The sequence below is a fragment of the Plecotus auritus genome (assembly GCF_963455305.1).
Source record: "Plecotus auritus genome assembly, chromosome: 4".
Lineage (NCBI taxonomy): Eukaryota > Metazoa > Chordata > Mammalia > Chiroptera > Vespertilionidae > Plecotus > Plecotus auritus.
In genome coordinates, this window is record NC_137775.1 from 22,280,846 (window position 1) to 22,306,481 (window position 25,636).

Here is a 25,636-nt window from a genome sequence, read left to right on the forward strand (position 1 = left end):
TGATCATTGTAGCAGTGATGCTTTTCTTTGGAGAAACGGAAACATTCCGGAAAGTTCCCGTAGCCCATCCACAGCAACCGTTCCTATTCTCTAGAAAGACGAGGCGACGGAAACTCTGGGGGAAGAAAGTCAGGAAACCGAATGGCATATGCAGCTTGTGACTGCACCACAGCAGAATTTATTAAAGGAAGCGAACAGTGGGTGTTTGTGTTCTTCCGTCTCCCCCGCAGATGTTGTTGCCTTCCAACTTAAACCAACTTTGAACTTCTTTTTCAAAACAGATCTTCTGCACATCCAGCCGGCACCAAACAACGGTACCCACGGCAGTTTAAACCATCTTCTGAAGGTGCCTTTTTATGAGCCCTCCCATGCAGAGGAAGTGTCCAGGTTGTCAGTTTGTGGCTTTACTGTTCCACTGCCCACAGATACTCTAGATTGTTCATGCGCAGCACTACCAAGTGTGAGTAATAACTTACGTATTTGTAAGAATGTAAAGGGGGCAAGTTAATCTATGAGCAGGGGAGCGGTCAACCAGGTTTGTGTTCTAGCCTGGATATTTACTAGATAAATCTATGTGGGTTCACCTGGAAATGAGAGATAGACCGCGAGATTAAGTATGTGAATTTGCTTTGTAAACTGGAAAAGCACTATTTGGAAATGGTTAATTCTCTTGTGAACTAACTGCTGTCCCTAACCATTGAAAACAGTAGAATCTTGAAACTCTCTTGATTTCCCTCCTAAACCATCTCTCTTCTTACATTGTAAGAATCAGATGGTCCTGGATGGTTATTTAGAGCAGAAATAGCGGGGAGGATGCAGGGATTGTGATCTGGGGTAGGTGCTGTGGAGTCTGCTCAGCTAAAAGCCTAGCATTCAAAATTGGAGGTAACAGTGAAAGCTGTCTGTCCTTCAGGCATTACTTGGAGGCTGGCTGACAAACAGTACTGGGAATTTCATTTTAATGGGCTGGGTGACTTGCTGAGTTCAGGGGCAAAACTTTAGATCCCAGGAGACTTTCAGCAAAGGGAGATTCCAGTTCAAGGAAGGGACCCCCCAACTGCTCGAAGTCAGTACAGGCGGTTAAAATGCAAGGACCAAGCCTATCTGTGAGAATTAGAGCCCAGGGTTGGGGCTCAGATTTCAGAATGGAATGGGAGCCCAGTTATTAGGAGACTGTGAAGCTAAAACAAATGTCAAGGGGCCAAGTTCAAAAAGTGGTTGTAGAGCTATAACCACCTGCTGCCTCAGGTGAGAGTTTATAGCCAGGAGTCAGCAAAGACTTTACATTCTCTAATCCTCAAAATAACATTACACCACATAAGTAAATAAATACACAAATAACCAATAAAAAGAGACTTCAAGGGCCAACAATCCAGTCAAGCTTCCCAATAAAAGGCAAACACACAGCAAAGATCAGAATACAAGTGTGGGCTTCTTACTACTACTTCAGATAACCTCAATGGAATTGCCACTTAAAATAATAATCATCATAAAACATTACAAAGCAGACACTTTAGCCCCCATTTTAAAGATAAAGGGCTCAGAGAAGTTAGATAAGTTCTCCAAGGTCACAGAAGCTTGGTCTACCTAACTGCAAGGCCAAGTTCTCTGTAAAGCTCTTTGCTATTCAAACGCCCACACAAAAGTATTCCAAGGAATATTACTGTATTTCTGAGTAAGTGGCAGAATTGGACTTTAAATTCAAGTTAGTCTGGCTTCTTTGTTCGTAGTAAAGCATTCATGTAATTACTGCAGAAATAATCTTGATCACTTCCTAAAATATGTGTTACTATCTTGACTGACTTTTCCCCCTCCCACATTATCTTTCAGAATTCTGATGTAGAATGGGTGAATCAAAGGCTAAATCTCACTCAAGATGCAGGTAAGTCAATAGAATACATGTTAAGTCTTTGGTATTTTGACTTCACAAAATACAATATTACCTTTTTGGAATTCTTCAAAATAAGCTCACAGAGACTTTTGTTCATAAATATTTTATTGCCAATGTAAAGAGGAAAGACAAACAAACAAACCCAGAACTAATAACAACAATAGCAACCTGGGCCAAATCATGTAACCTCCCTGTGCCTCTGTCTCCTCATCTATAACGATGGTATCCACCTCATGTAGTTATATTAAAAGAGTTAAACCATGGAAAGAATTTAGAACAGTGCCTGGCCTAGAGCAATGTTATTATTACCTAATATCTTTTAAGAGTTCTTGTATTAAACTCACTAGGCCTGTTTCATCAATTATAAAATGGAGATACCTACTTTGCAGAGTTGTTTTGCAGATTAATGAGCTAATATATGTGTGCCCTTAGAATAGTGCCTGGGACACAGTGAGAGTTCAGTAAGTATGCTAGTTGTTTGATAATCTTATATAATCTGTTGAGTGTTATTCCACAGTACAAATACCCCATAGGTTTTTAAAATATCAACAATTGATATAATTTTAGATTATAATAGCAAATAAGTAAAAATAAATACATTAGGATATACCTATTATAGAAGTCCAATATCTTTCCTATGACAATTATTAAAGTGGATCCTCTTTGTTCTAAAGTTTGTACTTTTGATTTTGAGGTTTTATCTCTTTAAATATGTCCTGTGAGCTATTAGCTGCGTGGCTAAATTACATATCTAAATCTTAGTTTTGTAATCTGTAGAATAGAATAATAACGCCTCATAGGGTTGTTATAAATATTAAGAGAGATTAAAGCCCAGCTGGTGTGGCTCAGTGGTTGAGCTTAGACCTATGAACTAAAAGGTCACTGGTCTGATTCCCAGGCAGGGCACATGCCTGGGTTGTGAACTGGATCCCAATTAGGGGGCATGCATGCAGGAGGCAGCCAATCAATGATGTTTCTCTCTCATCAATGTTTCTATCTCTCTATGCCTCTCCCTTCCTCTCTCTTTAAAAATCAATAAAAGCATTTTCAAAAAAGAGGTTAAAGATGTAAAATATTTTCAAAAAAGAGGTTAAAGATGTAAAATATTTATCAGAGTACCTGGCACATAATAAGTCATCTGAGAATGGTAGTTATTTATGCATAGAAAGAAGCATTTGCTAATTTCACAAACATTTTTATTTTGTTGTTTTTATTTTAGTAACAGCGACAGAGAAACTAAACTTGCCATATGGGAGGCCCAAGGTTCTGCAGAAGAACAAGGAACACTGTCTCCTTTATCACAGGGAATATGTCAGTGGATTTGGAAAAGCTACCAGAATACCCATGTGGAGCTCATATACAATCCCCAAACCAGTGAGTTCCTGTGTCCCTTGATCCACACAAGTTGGGAAAAATTTGTAGTTCTCTAGTATCTTAAGACTTAAATTTTGATTTTTGATAGAGATCCCAAAGGGATCTCACTGGCCTGTGTTTCGTAAGAAAATGCCCCAGGTATTGTTTAAAGGTATTTATAGGTACTGTGTGGGTGCAAGAGAGGAACACAGTGTGCTTTGACTGGAGAAATTGTTTACAGACCAAGTAGCCAATTGGTAAGGCAGGTAGAAAAGATTTCAAAGAGAAGCAACAGGAAGTACAGAGGCACACTATTCATTTAATGTATTCTAAGTACAGGGTGGGGCAAAAGTAGGTGTATATTTGTTTGTATGGAAAATAATGCAATAATTAACAAAAAATAATAATACAAGGATAAACTGTGTTTTGCATACTCACAACTATAAACCTACTTTTCCCCACCCTGTTTATGGTGGGTGTACCTAGAAGGGATGGTAACTAGATTATAAAAACCTTTGTATTTATTTGATTTTTTTTAAACAGATACTCTGCTATCTGTTGTGTACTACAAGTAATACAGTGTGAATAAGAGGTGATTCTTCCCTGAAGGATCTAGCACTCTAGTACTGGATTAATGGATTAACTTGACTATATTAATGTGTTACAAAAAGACAAGGTTATGGAGAGGACAATATATTTGCACTGCATATAAGAAACAAGATGAGGATCCAGAATAATAAGTAGGCTCTAGAATAGCTAATAAATTTCTCCCAACAAACAAGAGAATGATAAGTATCTTAGTTAATAAATGAGCAAAGGATATGAGACAAGAAAGTGAACCTCATTAGCAATCAGACATTTAAATTAAAGCAAAAGGCAAAGTCTGCCAAAAATCAGTTGAAACAATTCTTCAGAACAGGGATAGTTTTATTTAATACTAGAGGCCTGGTGCACAAAATTCATGCACAGGTAGGGTTCCTAGGCCTGGCCGGCGATCAGGGCCGATCTGTGGGGCCATTGGAGGACCCCCTGCTGGCACCTGCCTTGGCCGGCCTGGTGCTGCTTGCTGGCCAGCCCTGCCCCCCACCACCACTGCTGATCGCCTCCCTCTGCGGGGCGTCTGGCAGGGTGATTGGGGGGTGGGGGTGGGGGGCCCGCTGGATCTGCCTTGGCTGGCCTGGGCCCTGTGGGCTGGGGGCAGCTCTTGCATTGAGTGTCTGCCTCCTTGTGGTTAGTGTGTGTCATAGTGACCAGTCATTCCACAGGTTGTTCCACTGTTCGGTCGATTTGCATATTAGGCTTTTATTATATAGGATATCCCCAGCACACTGGAGTTGACCCAGTAAATGCTTAAGGAATAAATGCATTGGATGAACTAATCCCAGCCAGTATTTTTAAAGACTTAAAGGCAAAGCAGTGCTTTTAAATGGAAGGATAAAGAAATAACCAGGAAACTGTTTTTATAGAGAAAAGTATTTTAATCCAAGGATTCTGATGACAAACCTCAACCCATTACTATTCTTGCTAAGGGTACAGATGTTCTACTTCTTTTATGAAAGGGAAGTGATTGGTTGTATCTGATTTATTTACTCTTGTTCCAGTTCAAGATTTTTGGAGAAAATAAGCATGGTTTTCCACTACTAATTAGAGCTTTGTGTGTTCTGAACGCCAACTGTGCTGCTGACAATGGCTTAATTGTGGTCAGTGGTAGAAGAGCACTGATGTTGATTCCCAATGTGGGCAAATATTTTACAGTTACCTGAGTGCATACGTGTGGTTAATGGTGAAGGGGTTTAGGACAGGCCTTCCCGAGATACACCACGTTGGCATGTGAATTATTTTGATGTGAAGGCAAGAGAGACCCTCCAAGCTCATGAGAAACTTTTAGCTCTCCCTTAAAGAACTTAAATTAGGGGCGTTGTCCATATTAAGAGTTATCACCAGAACGTTTTATGACCTATCTATAGAACAGGGCAAACTTCTAATTACTGAACATCTGCTCTTAACATCCTGTGAATGACCTTCCCCTCTGAAGCTCCAAGGTGCCTTACCTCATCCTTAGCTCAGAATGCAATATATAACCTCATTTTCCCTTTCTGTCTCTGAGCCTCTCATATATGAGGGGTTCCCATACGGATGCAATTAAATTTGCTTATTTTCTCTTGTTAATCTGTCTCATGTAGATTTAATTACTAGACCAGCTGAAAGAACCTAGAGAGGCGAAGGAAAGTTTCTTTCTCCCCCACAAGGGCAGCATCACTTTCTTAATATGCACAATGTTCAGTTGCTTGTGATTTTCTTCAGCATACTGTGAAACATACTGTGAAACATACTAAGAAATAACAATATGAAGTTATTTATTCCTTAGAATAGTATCTATTTGTTTCTGTTTTTGAGAGGGGCAGTATATTCAAGGCCAGTCTTAATATTCGGTTCTCTATTTTGAAAAGTCCAGGTATCAGGGATTGTGTGGAATGTTCATGTCTTTAATACATCCCCCTGCTGTCTTGCATTCCTGAATTTCCATGAGTTTTGGCGGAAACCAAGGGCGGAGAGATTTTAAGTGGACTCAGACTAGGAGTTCAGTACAATTCTCTTTTGTTATTGTTTTAAAAGTAGCTTCTTTGTTACCAAAAGTTCCTGTCCTTTCACTGATCCCACAGAACTGCTTGTGTATTTCTCCCTACATGTGACAGGATGGAATTCTAGCAATTTTCTGCTTTCTAATTCAGAAATTACTCTGTTAGTATGTTGTGGCTCAAGAAAATTACATACAAGGATGTTTTGAGATTCACCTAAAAATGTTGTAAATCAGCTCTGTGTTTGAAAAATCAGACTTTAAATAAGCACTTTTTGGAGCATGGGCCTAATTGGCTTGTGCCTTTTTAAGTTTTATGGAGCTTTTGTTTTTCTGTGGTTTGGGTGGGTTTTTCTAATTGTTGTTATCTCAGAAGGGTTCTGGGGGAATAGTTGTGATTTGAAATCATGGTTCTCAAATGCTTCAAAGCCATTAAGATTGGTCAGACTGTACGTGGGTCTTGCTTCTGGGCCAACTTGGAAGACATGAACTGTTTTTTTTCTGTTGCTACGTGAAAATTTGAAAATAAGAGCAAGGATTATGATCGTTATTTAGAAGCTATACTTTATAAATTTTTTTAAACTTTCTTTTTTTGATTGAATTTATTGCAGTTACATTGGTTGATAACATTATATATGTTTCAGGGGTACAATTCTGTAATACACCATCTGTATATTGTATTATGTTCACCATCCCAAGTCACGTTTCCTTCCATCACCATGTTATACCCCTCTACTTCCCATGACTACACTTGATAAATTTAATATGAAATCAAAGGGCTTTTTCAGAGAAGAAAATCAAGAAGACTTTGAAAAATGTCTCCCTTTCTCTCTCTTTATCTATAAATGTATATATCTCCCATATCATTAAAGTTTTTTAAAAGCCTTTTTTGTTTCTAAAGCTTGTTAGCTCCAATATTATAAGTTATGACCCAATTATGCTTATGTAATATCCCTTTAAAAATGAGGGTCATTATTGTGTATTGTAAATGTTTTTATTTTTAACTATAAGGAATATTGTCCCTGTAAAAAGAAGTCACATTACATGACCAGAAAAATAATTAAAAATGTATATAGTTTTATTATTCTACCATAAGGCATGATCATAACTACCTAATCTTCAATTACTTTTAGCTTTTACATTCAGTCTACAGGTAAAGAGAGTCTATACCTTCAATAGAAATATTTTTATTCTCTGTTCAAGTTTTATTTGATTCCCATGCCAGATTAGAAATGAAAGCATCTAGATTTCCTATATATGCTTATCAACTTCACTTGAAGAATTTTGAGAAAGGTCAGATTTTACCTGAGTATTAAGTTCTATTTATTGTTTTCTTGACTTTCTATCCCCTGGCTTAAAAAACTTTAAGGAATTCTGAGAAGATGGCAAAATTGGAGCTGTTTATATGTGTGTGTGTGTGGGGGGGGGGGGCGGGGGAGTTGGTGGGTACCCCAAGACTCAGAATTGAAGTGACCTCACCTCCTTTCCATCCTTCTAGAGGGCTGCCTGTTGCATAATCTTACCTTTGTAAAGGAGGCCACATCCTGTCTTTCTTAGTCTTGATGCACTTATTATATTTAGGAGTTCAAGTCTGGTATGTAAGATTTTCAGTTAGCACAGAACATGTAACCCTTTTTCAGTACTTTCTAGCCAATACCATCCTAATCCATTTCCCCCAATCCAAAATCTACGCCACTTTGAGAAAATAGTAAACATTTTGAGCCCAACTTCACAGCTGCAGTCTCATGGAAAATTATAATCAACTTCCTTGTGCATTTCTTCAAATAAAACTTAAGCATACGAAGTGTTAGAGTAAAATGATAACGATGTGTGGTAGGAAACATCAACTCACAGTATTCTGGAGTCTGTGGGGCTAACTCAGTCAGCGATCAATAGTCCTGGTTCTCCCATTTTACAACTTTGTGTGTCCATTTGTGCCAAGCAAAGACACTTGGCTGTTTAGAACTGTTTGCTGTGATGGATTTTTTGGAAAGACTATAAACAAATGTTTTTAGCTTTCTGGTGTCTGCCACCAGGAGAGTGAAATAAATGGTGAGAGTTAATCCACTGCCTCTAACACAAATATCTTCATATTTCTTGGTTTACTTCTTGTTTTGGTGGATTATTTCACTCAGCAGCTTCCTGAGAAAGGAAGAAGAGAAGATACATTGTTGAGACTTTGTGTGTCTCAGAAGGTTCTTATTCTATCTATATGCTTAATTGATGGTTTAGCTTTAGAATTTTAAAAATAATTCTTTTTTTTCCCAATATTACTAGGACGTTAGACTTTCTGGATTGATCTAATGTTTTTACATGTTCCCTACTTTTTTCCATCTCTCATCTTTAATTCAACTTTTTGAGAGACATCAGCAACTTAATCTTATATATTTTACTGAATATTTTATTTCTGCTACCATAGTTCTAAATCCCAAGAGCTCTTTCTGTGCTCTCTATCCTTTTCTATTGCTTTCTGTTTCTTCTATGTGGATGCTATAAAGACTCTCACCTCTCTCAGGAGCTAGTCCCCCACCCCCACAAAATGTCTGGTGGTCCCTGGCTATCAGCTCATATTTTAATGGTGAGGCACTAAGCTGCATAGCTGGGCTTGCCAGTCGATAGGCTTTGCTATAGGTTGATCAGGATGAGAACCAGACTATGTGTCAAGAACTCCCAATTGTCAGTATCTAGTTTTCCTTTTAGGATGGTCTGTTTTCCAAAAGGGATACTTTAAAAAAAAACAACATATATATATTGATTTCAGAGAGGAAGGGAGAGAGATAGAAACATCAATGATGAGAAAGAATCATTGATTGGCTGCCTTCTGCACGCCCCCTACGGGGCGGGGGTGGGAGGGAATCAAGCCCGCAATGCAGGCATATGCCCTTGGCCAGAATCGAACCTGGGACCCTTTAGTCCACAGGTCTACACTCTATCCACTGAGCCAAACCAGCTAGGGCCAAAAAGAGACACTTTTAATCTGACCCGTGGTGTAAGATTGGCAGGCTACATAGGGACAATGAGACTGGCAGGAATCTTATCATTTAGTATATAGATTTTTATTTAATTCCATTGCTTTTAGGATGGTGCACCTGCTCTCTGCGGTGTCCTTTAGTCTGATTACTCCTTTGGTTCAGCCTCTCCTGTGAGTGAAGGTTCTGTTTAGCCTGTTCTACAGACTTTCAACCTATCCTCTTCTTTACATCCCTATACACATCCCTTGTCTTAAAGAGCCATCAAGTTCTGCCTTGGGGTTCTGCAGTAGGAATCTGCTTCTTTGTGCTGTCCTCAACCATAGACGTTTATTTGTAGGTGTTTATTGGTCTAAGTCAGGTTACAATTGTAAACAAATATATTTATCTGAAAGTTTGTCATTCGTTACACATCTTTATCATTACTGTCCTTTTTATAGGATTTCAGAAGGGAGCAAAGAATAGTGTATTCAATCAAGTTGAGAAGTCTACTTGCTCCACTATGGTGATTTAAAAAAATATATGTTTTTATTGATTTTAGAGAGAAAAGGAAAGAAGGGGGAGAGAGAAACATCGATCTGCTGCCTCCTGGACGCCCCTTCCTGAGAATGGAGCCCACAACCTGGGCATGTACCCTGACTAGGTATCAAAGCCATGACATGAGATGATGCTCAGTGAACTAAGCCACACTGGCCAGGGCCACTATAGTGTTTTCCAACTGCATTAATGCAATATGTTAAGAGGTCCATTCTTTGTTTGGCTTTTCCCAGACTTATCTTCATGTCCTACCTATTCTATATCTCCTCATGGTATTTTCTGTCTATGAATATAGCACACAATGTATGTTGCCTTTTCCTTTATGAATTGATCTGGTATTTTTTTTCTCAGCTTTATTGAGACACTAGAGGCCCAGTGCACAAAATTTGTGCACGGGGGTGTGTGTGTCCCTCAGCCCAGCCTGCACCCTCTCCAATCTGGGACCCCTCGAGGGATGTCCTACTGCCTGTTTAGGCCCGACAGGATTGGGCCTAAATGGGCAGTCGGACATCCCTCTCACAATCCAGGACTGCTGACTCCCAACCGCTTGCCTGCTTGCCTACCTGATTGCCCCTAACTGCTTCTGCCTGCCAGCCTGATCACCCCTAACCACTCCCCTGCCAGCCTGATTGACACCTAACTGCTCCCCTGCTGGCCCAGTTGCCCCTAACTGCCCTCCCCTGCCGGCCTGGTTACCCCTAACTGCCCTCCCCTGCAGGCCTGATCACCCCCAACTGCCCTCCCCTGCTGGCCTGGTCACTCCTAACTGCCCCTCCCCTGCTGGCCTGATTGCCCCTAACTGCCCTCCCCTGCCAGCCTGGTCCCCCCCAATTGTCCTCCCCTGAAGGCCTGGTCCCCCCCAACTGCCCTCCCCTTCCAACTGGATCGCCCCTAACTGTCTTCCCCTGCAGGCCTGATCACCCCCAACTGCCCTTCCCTGCAGGTCTGATCACCCTCAATTGCCCTCCCTTGCAGGCCTGGTCTCTCCCAACTGCCCTACCCTGCTGGCCATCTTGTGGTGGCCATTTTTGACCACATGGGGGCGGCCATCTTGTGTGCTGGAGTGATGGTCAATTTGCATATTACATCTTTATTATATACATTGAGTGTCCAGATTATTATGATCTCTGAATGATATATTAGAGGCCCGGTGCATGAATTCATGCATGGGTGGGGGTCCAACCAGCCTGGCCAGGGGAAGGGGACATGGGCAGTTGGCCGGCCTGCCTGCTGGTCGAACTCCTGGTCGAGGGGACAATTTGCATATTAGCCTTTTATTATATGGGATATATACTGAGTGGCCAGATTATTATGCATTCAGAGATCGTAATAATCTGGCCACTCAATGTAGGATAATTCACTTATAACATTGTGTAAGCTTAAGCTATTCATTGTGAATGTTTGACAAAATGATTACTGCATACATTTTAGACTCCAGAGCTAATTTTTGCTTTTAGTGCAAAGCAGTAAATAGAAGAAGGATATCGTAATTTAAAATTATTTTTATAAATTATAAAATTTGTTAAGAAATATATACATTGTAGGCAATTGAGGGCATATAAGTCAAAATCTCTGGAAAAAATAAATGAATAGCAAAGTGTTTACTTACTCATGATTATATGCTAATCAAAATATAATGATAACTTAATACTATATTACCTTAAATATTGGTGTTAGCACATTTATAGGATGCTTACTAGTGAATACAGTATGGTATTAGAGTTACAAAGAAAATTATTTTAAAAATTCTTATATTTCATGATGAATAAAGCATAACTAAAATTTATTGAAATCCCCAAATAAGTAGGTTTAGATCACTTACAGCTTCTGTGAATTAATATTAGGTTCATAGACGTTTTTGCCCAATTGAATAATAATAATATCCTTAGTTCAATATGTATTTTCTTAAAGTTTATATTTTATTTTCAATTTTTATTTGCAAGTACAACATATATGACCCCCCTAAAGTTAGATCCTGAAAAGGATTTTGTTTTTTAGCAGTAGCTCCCATTATTCCTCTGCTCTCAGTTCAGGTCTTACACCACAAATATTCCTTTCCAAGGTGTATTTGATTTGTCCTCCTGGTGTCCCTCACCAGAAGGGAACCACAGAAGAAAACACTGCTGAAGACATTCATTTTCATTGCTTGCGTAGACCTGATTCACTAAGAAAATAGGAAAAAGGTTAAATGAAAAACATTCTAGGGAAGTTACAAACCATATAAGGTGATGGGTGAGCCACAACTGTGGGCGTAATTTTTTTTTTCTTTTCTCTCTTTCAACAGGGAGACACATCACCTCTTCCTCCCACTGTCCCAGACTGTCTGCGGGCTGATGTCAGGGTTGCTCCTTCTGAGAGCCAAAAATGTTCCTTCTATTTACCACACAAGAATATCACCCACGGCTTCCTCTATCCTCCTGGTTAGTATAACTCTTTTTTAGAGCAGCAGCTTAGAAAGCCCTCATCAGCTGGATGTGGGCTTGTGCCTTAAACATATACTCGCCAGCAAAACTATCTGCTTGGGCTGAAGTAGCTGCCCAGGAGGCTTCCAGTGGTTGTGGACTGGCCCGAAGCAGGGCAACAGCTATAATAAAGACTAATAAATTTTGCAGCGGGAACCGCACATGAGCGCTAATCTGGCCCAGATGTTCAGAAAGTTCGGCAGGTTTAAGTTTAATTTTAAAACTCAAGATTCTTTGGAGAGGGACACAAGCGTCTGAAAAGCGTCTGAAAAAACATTTTTTCTGGCTGCTGCCCAAGCTAAGGACTGCATCGAGGATGCAGCTGTGCCCATGAAAAGAAATCCGGCTGGAATTCAGGCCTCTCACTCACTCACTGTATATCCAATAATTTCAAACTGTGGATTAAGCAGCAGAATGAACTTTAAGGTTTTTTTTTTAAGAAAACATCTCTCTTGGGAACATGCAAAAACCAATGTGATTTTTCTAAAACTCACCTCTCTTTCCTGCTTAGCGGGAAATGTTATTTTAATTAATTCACCTATGAGATTTTCAACAATTTCAGCTTCTGGGAATGGGTTTACTCCTGATATTTGGCTTCATTTTTCTTTTTTTGTTGTTGTTGTTAATCCTCACCTGAGGATATTTTTATTTTTTTATTTTTAGAGGGAGTGAAAGGGAGGGGGAGAGACAGAGAGAGAAAGATTGATGTGAGAGAGACACATGGATTGGTTGCCTCTCGCACACACCCTGACCAGGGCCAGGGATTGAGCCTGCAACCTAGGTTTGTGCCCTTGACCGCCGGAATTGAACCCAGAACCCTTCAGTCCGTAGGCCAATGCTCTGTCCACTGAGCCAAACCGGCTAAGGCTAGCTTCATTTTTTCTGGAAGCCATGATCAAAGAGATCAATGTAGAGATCTATAATTTCAAGATTCTGAAGTTCATAGTTGGAGGGAAAAGGGTTAATGACAGCAAGTAGCATTACAATGTAAACTTCTAACACAGAAATTAGGATAAGTAAATTGATATATTTTATTAAAGTATCTAGAGACAATTAGAGCTACTGAATTTATGCAAACCCTAGGATAAACCTTAAAAGACTTGAGCAATTTACTAATAAATGTTTTTAAATTGGCATATAAAATTGTATCTGTTAAGCCATGGGATATTGGTTGGTACTTATATATGTTTGCCTCAACAGGGGAATGAAATTGTAACTACATATTAAGGATAAAATGAAACTTTCTTCTAACTCTCCACTATACATTTTGTTAAAAATGCCACAATAAGCTAATTCGTATGGTTTTCTTTTCTCCTCTCTGAAAAGTGGATAATGCTACATTGCCCTCCCAACTTTCAGGGCTTAGTTCAAAAAGTAGAAGAGCCTTATAGGGGATCTGAGGACCAAGAACAGCACGTGAAGTCAACCAACAACTTAATTTTCCTTGCCTTTTGGTACCCACCCCCTGGCCTTGCATTTCAGTTTTACTTAAGATACCCCAAGGTAGTTTAAATATAAAAAGTATTTTAATGCACACGTATGTACAGGCTTGCAGCTTTTTTAGCCCTCACAGTGCTTCCATGGATAGATGCCATGAGACAGATGAAACAGAGGCACATAGCACTTTGCTCGGGTGGTTCAGCTGGCAGGCAGTGAGTGGGGCTCCAGAGCACACAAACAGGGCTCACCGTGCTGGAGTCCTCAGAGCCAACCATCTAGAGTGTCATCGGCAGTCTTCACTGAGTTAAAACTCACTTTTTAAGGAAATTTTACTTGGGAAGAGTTTTTTAGAATAGCATTATTGTTTTGTGCCCATTCAATAACTGCGCATTCATATTGGCATTATACTAGTTTCCTAGAGCTGCTGCAAGAGACTTGGTGGCCTTGAAACAACAGAAATGCATTCTCTCACAGTTCTGGAGGCCAGAGGTCCAAAGTCAAGGTGTCGGCAGGGCCATGCGCCCTCTGAAGGAGAGAAGGGGGAGAGAGGAGAACTCTTTACCTCTTCCAGCTTCCAGGAGCTTCAGGTGTTGCTAGGCTTGTAGTTGCATCCTTCTGATGCTGCCTCGGCTTCACATGGCCTTCTCCCTGAGGCTCCCCCCTTCTCAACCTTTCTCTCTTTATACGGATTTGAGTCACTGGATTTAGAGCCCACCCTAAATCCAGGATAACTTCATCTTGAGACCCTTAACTGGATTGCATCTACAAAGATTCTCTTTTCCTACTTATCAGATTCACAAATACAGGAAGGTTGGTATCAAGTGCCTAAAACTGCATGTGTTAGTGATGGCCCCTATGGGAGAGTACTTAGTGCTTTTGTTAGTACTGCTAATTTACATTAGTATGTAATAGTAATTTGCCTATTATGCAGTATGTCATGTTTTCTCTTGTAGCTAGATTTAATACAATGCATTTGTTTTGCAGCATACAATAGAACTTCTGATAGTCAATATGATGCCTTAATTACAAGTAATTTGGTCCCTATGTATGAAGCATTCCAAAGTAAGTATATGTTTATATTATTAATTTAAAAATACCGAAGTGACTCTTTAACATTACAAACTAAACACATCTTTTATTGAAATGTGTTCCTGATACTGAGTCATCTCATTTTAATGTTTTAAATACAGGAACAAGAGGCTCTCTGACAGGTGACTTGTTAGAATTTTGATAAATTTTTTAAAAATATTTTTTTATTGATTTCAAAGAGGAAGGGAAAGGGAGAGAGAGATAGAAACATCAATGATGAGAGAGAATCATTGATTGGCTGCCGCCTGCATGCCCCCCATTGGGGATCCAGCCTGCAACCCTGGCATGTGCCCTTGATCAGAATCGAACCTGGGGCCCTTCAGTCCGAAGGCTAACACTCTATCCACTGAGCCAAACTGGCTAGGGCAGAATTTTGATAATTTTTTTATCCTAACTTAACTGTGAAGAACTATTCACAAGACAACATTTTATTGACACTCACCATAAGTAAATGAAAGGTATTTATCCTTAGAGTCATAAGGCAATATGTGTATTCTGACCTTTTTTTTTTTTTTTTTTTTTTTTTTTTTTTTTTTTTTTTTAATATTCACTGTCTCCAAAGCAACTCAGCCCTGAGGAGAAATTTGGAGACTATTTTATGGTAATTTGAAGACTGTACTACATTCACAACAAAAGGCTTTTATCAATGTGGCTATTTATTAATTTATTTATTTTAATATACTTTCATTGGTTTCAGAGAGGAAGGGAGAGGGAGAGGTATAGAAACATCAATGATGAGAGAGAATCATTGATCAGCTTGCCTCCTGCATGCCAAGTCTGCCACCCAGGCATGTGCCCTGACACGGAGACGAACTGGGACCTCAACCACTGAGCTGCACCAGCTGGGTGTGGCTGTTTATTTTTGTTGCATGGATTATTTTGCAGAATTACCCAATTAGCACTGAAGCAGAACTTGATGCTATGTAAAGCACATGTCTATAATAGAAAATATTTGCATGTTCAATAGAAGTAGATATTTTTAACACCTTATTCTTTTATTTTTAGAAATATGGGATTACTTCCACAGTGTTCTTCTCCTAGAACATGCCAAGGAAAGAAATGGAGTAAATGTTGTTAGTGGACCAGTATTTGATTATAATTATGATGGTCATTTTGATGATCCAAGTGAAATTACAGAGTAAGTAATTTGAAACCAAATGGACTTTTTGATTTAGCAATTGAGCATCATGAAGGGAAGCCTCGATATTTTAAATAAAAGCTCAGTATTCTAAATATTACATAGTATATTTTCATAAACACGTCATTGTTGACTGTTTTTAACTAGTCTATCTAAATATTTAGCAAAAATTTTATATGGCAAAAATTTAAACTAATGGGCAAAGAAATAATGATGTCTAGGAAAAGTTTAGCAGAATGTGTATTTGGAAAAATTCTAAACTAATGGGCAAAGGAAAAATGTGATTTTGTAAAGGTTGAAATGGGGAAGACACTATACTGCTGATAAATGTAGAACTAGTCCAGCAATAAATAAAAAAAACAAGTAGTGACAATTCATAATATTGTCCAATAGTAGATGACTCATAAAAGTATCTTCCAGGAAAGGGTGTAGGCTTCATATTGAAAGCTAGTCCTACTTCACTACATTTTTGTACTAAACCTGGTCATAATAGGTTGCTAAGAATTACCTTTGAATGCAGCACAGAGGAATAGAGAGATTTAAAAGTTTCATCCATTACTTCTCTTTATTATCAAAATGTATAAAAGGCCAAACGAAACAATTGTATTGTCTAAGCCTAGACATGTAAGTAAAGCAATGATTTATACCTATACCTTCTGATAAAGTAACATATATGACTACTCAATATGTGGCCCATTTGTGTTTCGTTTGCCTTGTCCTTATTTCAGTGTTTATCAATCGTATATTACACCATTTCGTAATTCTGCAGACAGTTGGATAGTTACTACCCGCTAGGTGTTTTCTGAGCACTCACATATATTTCATTTAGTCCACAAAACATCCTCTGTTAGATTCCATTAGCCCCCATTTAGAGATGAGGAAATTGAAGCACAGAAAAATTAAATAACTTGCGTAAGTTTCACAACTGGTAAGTGGTAAAGCCAGAATACAAAGCCAGGGTAGTGCTGAGTCCATGCAGAAATTCTAAGTCACAACCATATGTTACTATTTACACCAGATCATATTCCTTTTAGAGGACTCATACTAGCTTAACTTTATTTTGCACTTAAAACTTTCTAAAGCACTTTCATGTTTGTTATCTGAAACTGAAGGAATGTCATATCAGTTGTATGGATTTATCCCCATGTCTACACTATGAAGTTGAGGAAACTTAGTAAGTCATAGAATGCTAGAGGATGAGAACAAATCCAGACATCCAGTGGGAGTACATAGCTAGAGTTAGAGTCTATTCCAGGCTTCTTTCTCAGCCCCTGCTTTTAGACAATGTCACTATGAAGTACAAAGTCAACAAAACTGGAAAACACAGGAGGCATGATATCATGCTCTACTTTTCTTTGTGTTCTAATGTTTCCCCATAATGGTAAAATAACCAAGCTTGGACTTCAATAGATCTCTGTTCTGCTCATTACCACCCAAAAGCACATGGTATGCTTTTGTACTTTCTAGTCATTTACTTTCTTTTTACTTTGGCATTTCTTTAAAATACATATCAAGGCATTTATAATCTTTAGAGGTAAATGTATAACATCAAATCTTCTCAATTATGTTTTTAGATATGTCAACAGCAGTGTTCCCATCCCAACACACTACTTTGTGGTGCTGACTAGTTGTAAAAATAAGAACTACACCCCCGACACCTGCCCTGGGTGGCTGGACGTTCTATCCTATGTCATCCCTCACCAACCTACTAACGTGGAGAGCTGCCCTGTGAGTATGCAGCGGGAGTGTCCCTGGGACCTAAGGAAACAATCAGTCAGAGCTCATCTGGGCTCTCAGAAAAGTGGCTCTGGCTACAATATATTCTATTAGGTGTTTCATGGGTGATGTTGTATGAAAAATATCTAACTTAAAAACTTTCCTTAGACTATTGGTCTTCATGTAATTAATAACAATTTAAACATGTATGTGCCTACGTGAACATGTGTTTATATATGCATATTTTATGTAGTTACACTTTATTCACACTCACTAATAAGGGAAAGGGTGGTTTCTTATTAATACGTTGATTCTGAACACAAACTTGAAGGTTCTGTCCCAAAGTTGGCACTAGATTCATGTTTCTTGAATGAATGTGTAAATATAAAAACTTCATCAACTTGAAACATGAGATCTGAAATTAAATATACGTATATAAAATATAAATATACAAAATAACTTAGTTCAAGTACCATTCCTTATCGAATATCATGTATTAGTCCATCTTAAAATCTTTCTGGATCAAGGCAAATTATGTATAAATAGTTTCTTCAACTTGCATATATGTTCTTTTTTTAAATATAATTCTTTATTGTTTAAAGTATTATATAAGTCTCATCTGCCCCCATTGATTTCTCCCCAGCTGCTCCCACCCCCCAGCACATGCCCTCACCCCCCTACTGTCTGTGTCCATTGGTTATGCTCATATGCATGCATACAAGTCCTTTGGTTGATCTCTTACATGCTCCCTCCCCGCCCCGCGCACCCCCACCCCCGCCCACCGCGTTGCCTCTTAGGTTGGGCGGTTTGTTTGATGCTTCTCTGGCTCTACTTTTGTTCATCAGTTTATGTTGTTCATTATATTCCACAAATGAGTGAGATCATGTGTTATTTATCTTTCTCTGACTGGCTTATTTCGCTTAGCATAATGCTCTCCAGGTCCATCCATGCTGTTGCAAATGGTAAAAGTTCCTTCTGTTTTATAGCAGCATAGTATTCCATTGTGTAGATGTACCATAGCTTTCTAATCCACTCATCTGCTGATGGGCATTTAGGCTGTTTCCAAATCTTAGCTATTGTAAATTATGCTGCTATGAACATAGGGTGCATATGTCTTTTCTGATTGGTGTTTCTGATTTCTTGGGATATATTCCTAGAAGTGGGATTAATGGGAGTTCCACTTTTAACTTTTTGAGGAAACTCCATACTGTTTTCCACAGTGGCTGCACCAGTCTGCATTCCCACCAGCAGTGCACGAGGGTTCATTTTTCTCCGCATCCTCGCCAGCACTTGTTGTTTGTTGATTTGTTGATGATAGCCATTATGACAGGCATGATATGGTACCTCATTGTCGTTTTGATTTGTATCTCTTGGATGATTAGTGATTGAGCATGTTTTCATATGTTTCTTGGCCTTCTGTATGTCCACTTTTGAAAAATGTCTATTTAGGTCCTTTGACCATTTTTTGGTTGGATTGTTTATCTTCCTTTTGTTAAGTTGCATATATGTTCTTTATAGAAAAAATATGTATCCTGATAATTGTGTTTTACTGAAGTTATTCAACAAATATACTGAGCACCTATTAAGTGCACATTATTGTAATAGAAACTTTTTAGAATGCACCAAGGAGGAATTCATTGTCTCTTCCCTTAAGAAGTTCACATATAACCTTGATATGTAAATGAGATACATAAATGAAATATAGACATGTAAATGGGCGAGTTGATAATAGAAGAATTATTTTTCAAATTAAAAAGTAAGAGATGTCACAGAGTTAGAATTAATTGCCAAATAAGGATTTAGTGTTTCAAATTCAAAACACATTTGGCTGGGGTGATTAATAAGGGTAACATAAAATGTGGTGAGAGTAGGGCTGGGCCCTGAAGGATGGGCCAAACTTGAACAGACTGAGAGGATTAGGAAGACTCTTTCAAGAAGGGAGTGGAGAATGGAGAGGATTTGCTATTTTATTGGATGCAAGAGCCAAAGGGAAGGCAAGAGAGATTTAAAGATGAATCAGAGATTTTAAATGTAGATAATCATGAAAAAGAAAGAGGGAAATTAGTAATGAGAACTATTTGGGCAGGTAGATAGAATAATTAAGTTCAGGCATGTCCAGTTTGTAGAAATGCATTCACATGGAAAATCTCATAGGTTAGTAGAGACTGGAAATTAAAGCTTAGGTTCTAGGTCAGATTGGGATTCATCTCTGTTCTTTCAGATGTTCACCACATAACTGCCTTCACTATCCTATGTACTAGGGGAGACACACAGATACATCAGACATGATTCTATCAAAAGGGCTCATTGTCTAGCACTTAGAGGCCTAGTCAAATAGAAGAAGAGATCAGTGGCACACAGTGGGACTGACCAAATTGATATAAGATTTCAAAGGAAAAATACTTCCTGATAGGGCAGGTGATGTTTAACAAGACCTTGAAGATAGAATTTGAACTTGCGTGTTTTGAGTGGCCTTTTACTGACTAAAGATAGAAGGCAAAGGTTAGAGGCTACACATTGGGTCCCTCATAGTCCTAGAGTGAGAAAGAGTTTCCAAACGTGATGCTCTCAGGAGATATAGTCTAGATATAGACTAGATATAGTCTAGTTTAGAATCTCTTCCTATTTTTCTTGTCAGAGTTTTATCTAGTTGAGATAAGAGTAAGCCATTAGTCTTCACTTCCTCTACCAGTGGCAGATGTGGGTGACTGATAGAAAGAGGGTGGTCCCCTTTATTCCTGAATGAGGAGTAGATTGTTGTTTATCACAGAGGTTCTAGGTAGCCATTATGGACTGATTAGAATGGGTGTGCAAAAAAGGAACTATTTGCTATCCCTGGTCTAGGCCCTTATCACCTTCTGAAAATCAATCTGAAGTGGCTTCATTGTCTTTTGTCCTCCCTCCTTCTCTTCACCTCTGTACACCAACTTACTTAAAATTTAGTTTTTTATTATCACGTACCATACTTTCTTATACCCAAACTCTATCTACCTCAAACAAAAGAATAAAAAACACAAATCTCCCAACCTGTACACAATTTACCTTCAGTTGACCCTTGCTGGGCCAACCAAAGTCCTTGAAATTACCTTAATGCATCTTGGGTTTCCCTACCTCAACATCATTGCTCATGCTCTTCTCTCCTCTAGAATGCCCTTATTTCCCATCTTCTAAAATTTTTTACTTATACTTTGTGGTAAAGTACAAATGATCAAAGCTTTCCCTGATCATCCAAAGTAGAGGTGATCTCAAATTAATATGATGTCCTCTCTATTGAGTAGGACATCATCACTAATGAATTAGACATTTTCCAAAATGTTGAGGAAGTTGCATTATAGTAATAAGGATATAAAATCTATAAAGATACTTATGAGACATGATGAGTACAAAGTGAACATAAACCAAATTATTATTATAAGAGAAATTGTGAAGTTAATAAGATGTGGTTGTGAATTAGGTATAGGGGAGGAGAAAAGCAAGATGAGAGTCAAAACTGACTAAAATTGAGGCATGATTGGCCAGGATATATATAAGACCATCAGTTTCTGGAAGGATGAATTTGTTCTTGATGGTCTTCAGATTGGAAGTCTAGGAGGATATCTGAGAAGTAGGTTAGAATAAAGTGAACAAGTTTTAGAATTGAAAATCCTGGGTTCAGTTATTGACTTGGCCTCTTTGGGTAAATAACTGAATGTCATTTTCCTCAATTGTATTAAAAAAGTCAGCTCCCTCATGAAATTGTTGGGGATTAAATTAGATATTTCATATAAAATTCTAAGATTTCTCAATAAATAATAAGCTAATTGTGGCTATTAACAAGAAATCACTTCTAGTTATAAAATTAACATTCTAAAGTCAGCATGAAGTAAAATTGTATACAGGTAAAACCCTGTATAATCAAATCACCGCATAAGTACAGTACATATGCAAACCATACCTTAATAAGTCCAAATCAGCCAATACTTCCCCTGGCATTAGAACAGGTAATTGTGCTATAAGAACACAAAGAAATAGTTGGCTTGCTTTAAGGAGCATGTTGAATGAAAAGTATGCACTTTTAAACATTCTAACCACTTAATCTGGGGAGGTGTTCCCACTATCAGATGTTTAAGGGAACTGACACCAGATCTAGAAATGATAGATTACAATCCTACTTCACACTTGATCTAGGAAACTAGATTCATATTGCTTTATTTATTTTCTTTCTTCCCTTATCTCTACCAACTTTTCTACCCTCCTTTTCCCTTTTCTTCCCCCCCCCCCCAATTTTGTATTATTAAATAGCTCTCAAATAAATGAAAATGTTGCCACAAGTCTAAGTGACTATGATTATTGTAAGTTATTCAGCAGATATTGAGCAATATAAGTATGGTCCTTGAAAGAAATATTAGCACTGTAGAGATAGATTTGGTATTAAACTATGGGAGTTAAATAAGATAAAATTGAGGGAAATATCTATACTTCCAGAATGGAAAAAATCTAGATCGGTTGAGGAAATCTCTACCTCAAATACTAGTATAAAAGAAGTAAACAAACACAAATAAGTAAGTCGTCAAACAAGTAGTTAAAGTTATGGAAATAAAAGGATGAATTTTCAGAAGTTTGATGAGATCATCTATAATTAAAAGATCTAAAAAAATATATATTCAATTAGTTCTTCTTTGACAAAGCAGTTTTGTTAGTGTGTTAGAAGCAATAACCAGACTATAAGTGGTTAAGGAGAGAGTATAAGAGACAACTAGTATTGCCTCAAAAAACTAACAAGTGAATTGTATTTGGGGGATATAAAATAATTCCATTTATGTAACAGTTCTAACACACATATAATCAAATACATATAAATAGATAAAATATATAATCAAAAGCATGCATTTAAATACAGCTCATAAAATCTGTGTATATGCAAGGCTGCTTTCTGTTGGGATGTATTGGGAAACTAGAGCAGTGCCTCTAGCTGGGTCTCTTCAGATTGGTTGGTGCTATTGAACTCTCTGATATCAAAGAGCTTGAGTATCACCCCTGCAAGATAAAGCTTTGTGTTATATTTTAAGACCATTTAATTGCAATTTTAAAAGAGGGCAGACTGTCAGATGTTCAGTAAACATTTAGTTGGATGGATACCAAATGAGCCAGGAGAGAGAAGAGTAATATAAACTCAGTGGGAGAAAACTTTACAAAAAACGTCATTGCCCTAGCCGGTTTGGCTCAGTGGATAGAGCATCAGCCCACAGATTGAAGAGTCCCCATTCAATTCCGGTAAAGGTCACACACCTTGGTTGCAGGTTCCCCGGCTCTGGCCCTGGTCGGGGTGCATGCAGGAGGCAACCAATCGATGTGTCTCTCACATTGATATTTCTCTGTCTCTCCCTCTTCCTGCCACTCTCTCTAAAAATCAATGGGAAAATATCCTTGGGTGAGGATTAACAAACTAACAAAAAATAGTAATAAAAATATTAAATGCTACTGAAATGTGAAATAGTAAAGGCAGGAAAAAAAGAATGAATTAGAATCCCAATGGAAATAGGAGCTTTAATTGGCATACTGCATATTTATTTTAAAAATTAACATATTATGAATCTCACACAGAGAAATGGTTTAATGGTTAGGAACAAAACATAATTTCCTCTTACACTTACTCTGGCTCAAATAATAGCTGCCTATTTTGAGCATGCATATTTAAAAAACAAGTATACCACTGTGCTAAAGTCAAGTGAGAGTTATTAAGACACACTCATCTAATTAAACAAACTTTAAGGCTTTCTAACCAAAAATTTTAACTGAAAATTACCAATATGATATGAATATTAGAAAATAAGTAAATAAATAAAGAACATGGGATTTCATAGGAATCCATGACTCTAAATTACTGAGCTTACTTTCCCATAGTAAAAAACCTATTCAAAGTCAAATGGCCAAGAAATATCTGAAAAGATACCTACCTGCAATAGTGCAGGGAAAAAACCCTATTTCACACCATGGTTTGGGGAGGATGAGGGGAATCAGAGGTATCACCCACTGCCAATGGAAGTGCAAATTGGTTTAAACACTTTGTGCTAGGTTTATATATGATAAAGTTAAAGTTTCATGGACTCTCTGACCCAGAAATTTTATTGATATATGCTAGAAACTCATGTTCTTGCACTCAGGAGGCATGTGCCAAATCACTTATTACAGTATTATTATTATTATTGGGCATTTATAATGCCCAAAATACTATTAATATGGCAATAAGAAATAAATAAACTGTGCTATTACAAGACATAGCTAAAAACAGGTGATTTAACTAGATCTAGATATATCACTATGAATAAATTACAAACATAATGTTGAATGAAAAAGTAATTATCAAATACCACTTATATTACTTATGTAAATTTGAAAACCCATAAATTAATAGTATATATTGTATATTGATATGCACCTACTGGCTTCATAATGACTCACAAAATAATAAGTTCAGAGTAGACTTTACTTCATCTATAATATTAACTTCATCGGGGACTTAACTTTATCTGTAATATTTCATTTTAAAAAAATGTACATCTGAAGTGGATATAAAATGGCTAAACTTGATGACTTTATGGTGGTCTGTATTTGCTGTAATATACTTTATACTGTTGATTTTCTTTTTATTTTAATAAACAAAATTTAGGTGTATCAAATTAATATTTAAGGCAATAACAAACAGGAACAAATATTGAATTATGTTGTACACCTGAAACTAATAGAATATTGTATGTCAATTACACCAAAATTTTAAAAACCAAAATAAAAATCACAGGAAAAAGGACAACTTCTAAGTAATGAGTGATCTTTCTATTAATTAAAAAATATGCCCCATGGAAAATGGTCTTTTGTTTCTTCTTTTTAGGAACATAAACCAGAAGCTGTTTGGATTGAAGAAAGATTGAAAGCTCATGTTGCTCGGGTCCGAGATGTGGAACTTCTTACTGGGCTAGATTTCTATCAAGAAAAAGCACAGCCTGTCTCTGAAATCTTGCAGCTAAAGACATATTTACCCACATTTGAAACCATTGTTTAAATATAAAAACAATGCTGACAATATGTAAATGATTTTTTCTGTTGAGGAATCATGAAATAAAGTTTTCTATTTTTCCCTAATTCCTCTGAAAGCCATATTTTATTATTTTCATTGTTCTCTTTTCTTTTATACTAGTACTTGTTTTGGAAAATGTGTTACTTTATTTATTTATTTTTAAATATTTTTATTGGGGGTGTCAATCAGGGGAAAAGGAGACATATGTATACTTTAAACAATAAGAGGCAAGATTTTTTAAAGGAAAGAAATGGGAAAAAAATAGATACAGAGGCAAAGAAGCATTGAACAGACTGTCAAACTACAGCGGGAAGGCAGCGGAGGTTGGGGGGGGCTGTAAGCGATCAATTGAAGGACTTGTACGCATGCATATAAACATAACCAATGGATACAAGACACTGGGGGGGGGGGCTGGTAAAGGCATGTACTGGGGGGTAGGGGAGGCCGGGGGGAGGTCAATGGGGAAAAAAAAGGAGACATATGTACTACTATTTGTAATACTTCCGACAATAAAAAAAAAATTTTATTGATTTCAGAGAGGAAAGGAGAGAGAGAGAAAGAGAGAGAGAGAGAAAGAGAGAGAGAGAGAAAGAGAGAAACATCAATGATGAGAGAGAATCATTGATTGGCTGCTTCCTACATGCCCCCCTCTAGGAATCCAGCCCACAACCCGGGCATGCGCCCTGACCAGGAATCAAACTGTGACCTCCTGGTTCATAGGTCAACATTGCACTCAGCCACTGAGCAACATGGGCCACTGGAATTAAAAAAAAAAAAAAAATGACAAAGGGTTTTTTTTTACTTGTAGGATTTAGTTTTAAAATTTATGCAGTGAAAAATATGCAATACAGACAGTCTAAAAGACAGGACACAAACTGAAAACTATTCCAGCTATATGGTAAAATGTGGAGATAGATAAAAGCCCTCTAAATAATGTTCCCCTGCCCAACTGAGGCCTGACACTAGATAAGATCACCCAGAATTTAGGCCCCAGTATGGGGAGACAAGTGGAGGAGGTTTATAAACTTGAACTGAGTCTAACTGGGTGTCCTCATTGCTTCGGAGTTTCTCTAAAAGTGACTAAATCATTTCTCTAAATCATTTTTAAATGGTTACTCAACCAAGAAATAGAAATTTCAGTCAGAAAAATTAAAATTACATTTTTCACAGATATTGTGATATTCTATTTTCCTTTTGTATACTCATTAACCCCCTAAAAAGAAATATTTATGTGTGAAATTATTCTGAAAGAAGGATACCAATGATTTAACAGGTCATGGAATTACAGATTTGTAACTGCTACTTTTTAAATTTTAGTATGTAGCCTATTTTTATGATGAGCTTGTTTTATTTTTTAAATTTGAAAGTGTTAACAATAAAGTTAGTTGCATCCTATCTAATAAAAGAGT

The 25,636-nt window shown here is 37.7% G+C and overlaps 1 protein-coding gene across 1 annotated transcript in view; it reads left to right on the forward strand.

The window, feature by feature from the left end:
- The window catches only part of ENPP3 (ectonucleotide pyrophosphatase/phosphodiesterase 3), an 85,984-nt gene extending 61,694 nt beyond the window's left edge, over positions 1-24,290 (forward strand). Inside the window, exons 18-25 of the mRNA XM_080667103.1 lie at positions 282-460; positions 1,831-1,882; positions 3,111-3,265; positions 11,613-11,748; positions 14,215-14,292; positions 15,325-15,457; positions 17,032-17,185; positions 24,042-24,290. Of these exons, the coding sequence (XP_080523229.1) occupies positions 282-460; positions 1,831-1,882; positions 3,111-3,265; positions 11,613-11,748; positions 14,215-14,292; positions 15,325-15,457; positions 17,032-17,185; positions 24,042-24,212 (1,058 nt within the window). The 3' untranslated portion in view covers positions 24,213-24,290. The remainder of the gene's footprint in view (positions 1-281; positions 461-1,830; positions 1,883-3,110; positions 3,266-11,612; positions 11,749-14,214; positions 14,293-15,324; positions 15,458-17,031; positions 17,186-24,041) is intronic.
- The last annotated feature ends 1,346 nt before the right edge of the window (positions 24,291-25,636 follow it).